The sequence below is a fragment of the Prosopis cineraria genome, unplaced genomic scaffold, assembly GCF_029017545.1.
Source record: "Prosopis cineraria cultivar Desert tree isolate PC_DT_omini unplaced genomic scaffold, ASM2901754v1 PC7, whole genome shotgun sequence".
Taxonomy (NCBI): Eukaryota; Viridiplantae; Streptophyta; class Magnoliopsida; order Fabales; family Fabaceae; genus Prosopis; species Prosopis cineraria.
In genome coordinates, this window is record NW_026555338.1 from 28835906 (window position 1) to 28843377 (window position 7472).

Here is a 7472-nt window from a genome sequence, read left to right on the forward strand (position 1 = left end):
TTGTAACATGCCCTTAGTCTCTTAGGGCCCAGCTTGACTAAACTGAAGAAAAAGGAATCAATTTTACACCTACGAGACCATTACAGAGTAGAATATATAGTAAATGAATAATATAATTCACTTAAAACTTCATGCGAAGCATAAGCTAGAAATCCATCTCTAACCACCCAGACATTCTTATATTATCATTGACATCATGGTTAAAATCACACAAACAGAGTAGTTGCTAATATTCTTTTTTTTTCTTTCCGAGTGAAAAAGTAGTTGTTAATATTCTAATTGTTCATTAGGACTGCAGTATTATTGCTTGGAAACCTCTGTGCCCCACAGGCCTTGTTTGGTATGAGGGTATGAATTTTAAGGGATTGATATTAAATTGAGATTGAGAGTGGGGATTGAAATTAAAACTTTAAAAGTATGTTTCGTATGGAGTAATATTTGGACGAAATATTTGCAATAATTTTATTTTATAATCAATCGAAAATTATCAAAAGACTATAATGACCCTTATCATTAAAAAAAAAAGTCCTAAACTCAAATCTGGATAGTTCATCTTCAACCTTATTTCAAACTTAGTCTTAAAGTTGAATCTACATCAATCTCCAACTAGATGTGAGAAGATATGAGCAGCTCATCATCTTCATGCATTTACTATTAAAAGGTGCGAGCAAGTGTGATTGATTATAAAATACTCAGCGAAAGGTATGAGTAATTGTGAAGGCAAGCAGATTCAAACTCGAACTAGTGCGACAGAGATGGCAGCCAAAACGACTTAGCGATGGAGATGAAAACTATATAGATTTGAACTTAACACTAGTCTCCAGTTTTGCTAACAAACTAGATCTTTTTTTTATGTTTGAACCCAAAAAATATCAAAAGGAAAGGAGGAATGAAAAATACACAGATATGAACTCGTGACTAATTGTTCAGAATTGCAAGGGTGGGAGACCTCGCGCCTCGCTGGCAATGATGGTGGGATGAAGGAGAACATAAATCTGGCGAAGTTGAGTTACTCAAACTCATCAATGGAAACTTGAACTAGTGGGAGGAAGATGGACGGAAGGGGAAGGTCATTGCTTTGGGGACGACGCACCGACAAAGGGAGGCGACCATGGTAGAAGAAGCTTGGCCGCATGAGTGATGGGCGGAGGGTTGGGGAGAGAGACGAGGGAGGGAGGATGAGAAGGGCAATTTGGTTACAAAACAATCAATTTTAGAATTGATTTTTCAATACTATGGGAGTTGCTGGTATTGGATAATCCTTTATAAATGGGGTTGGCATTGGTATTAAATGTTCTAATATCTCATACCAAACATAAAAAGGTGATATTGATTAGTTTCAATTCCAATCTCACCTCTCCAATCTTTTGTGCTAAACAGGGCCATATATTATTAAGTTCAAGGAGCACAAAGTACGATTGTAATGAACTAAAACAGGCTTTGAACAATACACCTTATTTAAATTTATCATTCAATGTGATCTCATCTCTCATCCTTCTATTATTGCTAGATCTAAATTTCCCACCTTTTGGTATAGACGTTTAGTTAATCATGCTATAAGAAACTTAGTTGAATTGGAGATGACAATCTATATCTATATTGTAGAATTCGAGAAATAAAGAGTATAATTCAATCTTTTCTCGAGACAAATCTTCACTTAGCTTGACTAAATCTTATCATTACATGTATGATGTGGTACTTTTCAATGTAGAATTTTATCATTTTATGTATGATGCTTATGTCACATTGTTGTGTCATAAGCACCTTCCAAGGTGAATTTTATCATTCTACGTACGTTCATGTCAAGTCATTATGTTATTAAAAAAAAAAAAAGAAATCTCAATATTTTATCCATAACATGTTAGGTCATTGTGTTATAACAAATGAAATCTCGTTATCTATATATGACACTAATATTATGTTGCATTACAAACACTTCTTAAAATGAAATCTAATTATTAAATATATGACACCTGTGACGCTATTGAGTAGTGTGTGGTGTCTTGTGTTAGATTTTCTATTGATATTATACATATGATCAATTTTTAATTGGTAATTCTAGCATTGTGACGAAAAATTTAGCAAGTTTGGTATAAGAAAAAATGCTTTCTAGAAAGGAAATGAGAAAAATGCATGCATTTCTCTTTTCATTTTTAGAGACCATTTTTTCATATACTAAACATGTAATTAGTAATTCTTATACAGTAATTTATCTCTAATAGCAAGGAGAAGCTTCTTGATATTCATCAATTAAACATTTTTTGCTCTCCATAGTGGCACACAGTGAAATCGCAACGGCATTACGTCTGTTTTTGTCCCTCCTTTCATTGATAAGGGTAACATAGTCGACAAAAGAAACTCAAAGCATCAATACTACTGAAAGAAATTATGGAAAAGGCCAGGTAAGAACATTGTCAACATAAACATTTACTCTTTTTTTTTTTAAGTAGAAGGCCACGGGATTAACCATACAGACAGACAAGTCTAAGTCTTATCGACATGCAAATATTCATACAACCTGAGGACAGATTATCAAAAATCTGAACATTTAAATTATCACTAAATGCTAAATGAGCCATCAAATCATACATTTATTAACTTCTCAAAAATGTGATTAAAGATGATATTCCAATCCCTCATCATAAGTTCTCTAATGTTATTGATAGTTGCAGCACAAGAAGATGATTAGCGAAAAACTCTTTGTAGTGTCTCCATAGACATTAACTTGACTAAACTTCATTGCCCAACATTTACCTTTGATCACAAAACTTCGGCAGTTTGTTTCATCCCAATTATTCTTCTTGCCAAACAGAGATCGAGATGCAATTATGAGAAAAATTATTGTTCCAATTTCTTTGAACATTCAAATGAATGAATACTTAATATTATCTCCAATATCTCCATTGAAACTGCTTACAAACAAAATTGCATTTTACCAATAATCTTTGCAAGAACATAGACCCTGCTTAAATCTGTGAAACCGTGCTCTATCTCTCACAATGATCTCCCTACTATAAATCTTTGATATAATTTTCATCACAGCATGACAGTCCACACATATTCTAAGGTTTTTTATAACTTGAATTGAGGTTCCATCGATTGTACTAATTAACCCAAATGCCACTGCCAACTTCTCACTGTGATAATTCAAAGCATTCTCCTTGTCCTCTCCCCTATATCATGCAATACCAGATCAGTCTCAGCTGTATATCCATAGGCCTTAATCCTGAACTTAATCTCATCCAGCTTTGCATAGATCTCCCTGGAATTCGGATGACTCTGATCACCATTTACAAACTTGTGTAACCCACCTTCTACTTCCATGTAACTAAATCCTGGCACCTTCCTTACTCCTTATTTTTCATGGCTTCCCTCACCCTCCCTACATCATCCCATCTCTTTTTAGCTGCATAAATATTTGATAGCAACACAAAATCTCCACAACTGCTAGATCCCATCCACCAGCTTCTTTGATGCCATCTCTGCCATTTCGACGTTCCCATATGTCTTGCTGGCCCCAAGCAAAGTCTGCCAAAGTACTTCATCAGGGAACATAGGCATAGAGTTTATAATGTCACAAGCTTCTTTGAGCCTTCCTGCTCGACCCAACAAATCAACTACACTACCATAATGCTTAACATTGGGTTTAACCCCAGACTTCATCATTGAATCAAACAAGTTAACACCCTCTTCCACCAAACCAGCATGGTTGCATGCACACAATGCAGAAAGATATGATACCGCATCTGGCTTCACTCCATCTTGAGCCATTAGACCCAAAAGATCCAATGCCTTGTGTCCATCACCATTCATTGCTAATGCCATAATCATTGTATTCCATGTAATAATATTTTTCCTGCAACTCATGTTATTGAAGACCGAATATGCTTTATCTACAAACCCACATTTTGCATACATATCAATAACTGCATTACAAACAATTACATTCATGTCTAGCTTCTCATTCACTACGTACCCGTGAATATTTTCACCCTGTTTCAAAGCACCCAATTGTGAACAAGCAGAGAGTGCACCGAGAACAGTGACCTCATTTGGCTTCCAACCCTGCTCCTTCATTCTGTTAAACAAAGCCATGGCTTCGTTGGGCCGATTCCCCTGTGCCAACCCAGAAATCAATGCATTCCACGAAGCTATATCACGCAAACCCATTTCATCAAACACCTTTTGTGCACCATCGAGATCACCCGATTTAGCGTACACGTCTAACAAGGTGGTCTGCAACAAAACATCAGCTTCGACTCCTAAACGCACAATCTGAGAATGCAGCTGTGAGGCTTCAGAGAGAGCCAAAGCACGAGCGCACGCCTTCAGTACAAACGAGCAAGTTAGAGCATCCACCCTTTGGGACCTCCGCAACATGGTGCGGTACCATGAGATGGCTTGTGTGGGGTGTGAGCTCTGCGCTAAGCCTCGAACAATGGCATTCCAATCATTGGTGGACGGTGTTTGGATTTGCCGGAAAATTTCGCAGGCAAAAGAAAGGTCACCGAAGGGTGAAATGGCGCAAAGCTCAAGGAGCTTGGTGCGAGAAGAGTGGGATTGGAATTGGACGGTGGTGATAAGATGAGCTTGGAGTTGCTTGATGTGAGAGAGAGAGGAGCATTTCTGTAACAACGAGGTCCAAGTGGAAGGCCATTCCATGGGAATAAATTCTTTTTTCCCTTTTTGTGATTGATAAACAGGCAAAGGAGAAGATGGAAAAGCATTCTGTTCAGGGATATATATTCAATCTAACAAGAAAAAAAGCAAAAAAATGAAAAAAAATTAGACAAAATAATTATCAACATCATGTTTCTAAAGGATGGGAAAGAAACTCCAAAAAGCTAACGTTTTTCACAATAACAGACCCACAAAATATGGATAGCAATAGAGGAGGAAGAAGAAGAATAGGTCGATGGTGAGAAGAACAATGCACATCGATGGCAGGAAAGCATAAGAACAAAACAGCAGCCTTCTCACCAGTAGCGAAAGCAAACGGACTTCCATTTGTGAATCATGCCTGAGCCTGAGCATCACTAGATCTGGACGATGAAGGTCCCATCATTGCCTCTCGACTATTCCATACTCTCTTCCTCATTGTAGCTCTCTTTACAGCTTTTCATGATCGTCTTGCGAAGGAGAGTGAGAGGACGAATTGATGGAGAAGATGAGAGGAAGGCTAGTGGACGGCCGAAGTTGAGACAGAAAAGTGAGGATTATGATGGTGGTCGGCCGCCGAAAGTGAAACGAGAAGTGTGAGAAGATGAGCTTCGGTAGTTCAGCAGATGAATGAATTTGGGGTTCGGCCAATATTGGGACAAGACAGCCTTTTAATGTTTTCATTTTTTTTTAAAGAGAGTACCGGGTCAGACCAGACCGTTTGGCCTACAGAGGCAACCTGCAACCTGGTATGACCCAGATAACCAACCCGATCTGGTGTGGTCATCTTTTGGTTCAGGCTGGTTTTTTTGGGTTCAGACAAGATTGGGCTGTGTCGGACCAGACATTGCTGAAGCGGGAAGATCAAACCGATTTGACGGCATTTTTCTTCAGAGGCTGACATGCTGCATTTTTCGCCATTTCTACCCCAATTTGATTTGTTTAATATAAATATTTTAATTTAATATTTGATACTTTTACATCATAATTTTTTTTAAGAAATATAAATTAATTTATACTGTTAAAATTTCATTTGAATAGTTTAGATTTACAATGAAATTATTGAAAACACATTAGATAGAAGTTGTGCAATTTTGGGGTTTAAGGGTATTTCTCGAGTAAAGTGGGTTTCATGGATCCAATTTTGGCCAATTTAGACAATTTAAATTTAATAAAATTTTATTCTTATATTTTAATAAAATAAAATCAAGTAGCATTTATAAAATTACGCATTTAGTGCTCTTTTGGTTTCATTTGTCAAAAGTTAATTTATTAAAAAATTATTCAACAAAAATCAATTTAATGAACATCAATTATTTTAACAAAATTTGTATTTAAATATTTTTTTAAAGTTAACTTAGTAAACTAAAAATTGTTGAGATTATACATAATAAAAGATACTTATGAATTACTATGACCAAAAAAGACATTCACTTTTATAATTTGTAATTTTTGTTATAGAATATATTAGAAATGTTGAAAAATATATGTGATAAAAATTTTAAATAACATAAAATTTCATGTGTTAAATAATTACAATAAAAAAAAATATAAAGTTTGATATATTAGACAAAAATTAAATAAACAGTTTAATATACATTAACATTATTAATAAATAATGATCCTATACAATGAGAGTTCAAATTAGCCTGAATAAGAAATGGTAATAACTAACACTCTAATGCACTATCAAAATTCACTTTTAAAAAGCTGTGAGGAGTTACATTTGAAAAATATACTTTTAACTACTTTCAAACTATACATTTAGAATGAATTTTCATCCCAAATTTTTTATACAAACAGTTTTCAACTTTTATAAAGTGCTAAAAAAGACTTTCTAAAAGCTAAAAGCAAATTATCCAAACAGTTTTAAAAATTATACTAAATTAATTAAAGGTTTTGAGTGTGAGTTTTAAAAATGTAAGTGTTTTATGGTGAAACTTGGTCTAGATCAAACTCAATCTAAATTAGTTAGAGCTAATGGCAGAGCTACATGTATTTGAGGGGGGGCATATGCACCCCCTCAACTTGAAAGAAATTGCAAATGAATAGTAAATATTTTATTATTTTATTTTTTTTGGCCACAAAATTTTGAACTCCTTAAAAACTAGGTCCTTTTTTAGTGAATATTTTAACTTAAGTTCAATTATGAATTACTAAATTCAAAACTCCAACATAATTTTTATAAACGAATATACTTATTTATTTATTTTTTTTAAATCTCTAATTAATTATTATATATTTTTATATATAAATAATATCATAAATTAGTGACTTATATGGAAGAGAATATTTTTAATAACATTTGACAAGAAGTAGGGAACAATTATAAAATATATGATTATTTTTAAAAAATGTTAAATAATTCTTTTTAAATCATTATTTTTAAAATTAATCTGCATCCCCTGATATGGGGTCTTGACTTTGCCACGTTGGTTTTCAGACATCAGATGATTTATTAAAAACAACAAAGAAAGAAAGATATGCAACTCTAGTTTACTTTTGGAAAATTCCAATGCCCTTTCTTCAGTTCCCTTTCTTGCATGAAATGAAGTGGACAATGATTCATATCTAAACATTTCACACCTTATCATGTTATCTGCGCGAGTCCATGTTCCCTGACAAGCGAATAATGGGAATGGGAAGAAGCAGTAGGGGAAACACGAGAAATATCAATGTCCACAAACTTGTTGCCATTCATTCTCAATATAAGAGACTACACACTAACACAGTCCACCACCACCACCACCACCACCACCACCATCAACATAATCAATTGAGGGATATTTCCACAGTTGTCTAACTTTATTTAA

At 34.5% G+C, this 7472-nt stretch overlaps 1 protein-coding gene across 1 annotated transcript; it reads right to left on the reverse strand.

Annotated features, from left to right (window-relative positions):
- Positions 1-2850: 2850 nt before the first annotated feature.
- On the reverse strand, positions 2851-5300 carry LOC129315803 (pentatricopeptide repeat-containing protein At1g34160-like). The gene is given in 5 exon segments (XM_054959865.1): positions 2851-3171; positions 3174-3353; positions 3356-3459; positions 3461-4751; positions 4981-5300. Coding segments are annotated over 4 exon segments (1725 nt in total). The 5' UTR covers positions 4663-4751; positions 4981-5300; the 3' UTR covers positions 2851-2932.
- Positions 5301-7472: the final 2172 nt, after the last annotated feature.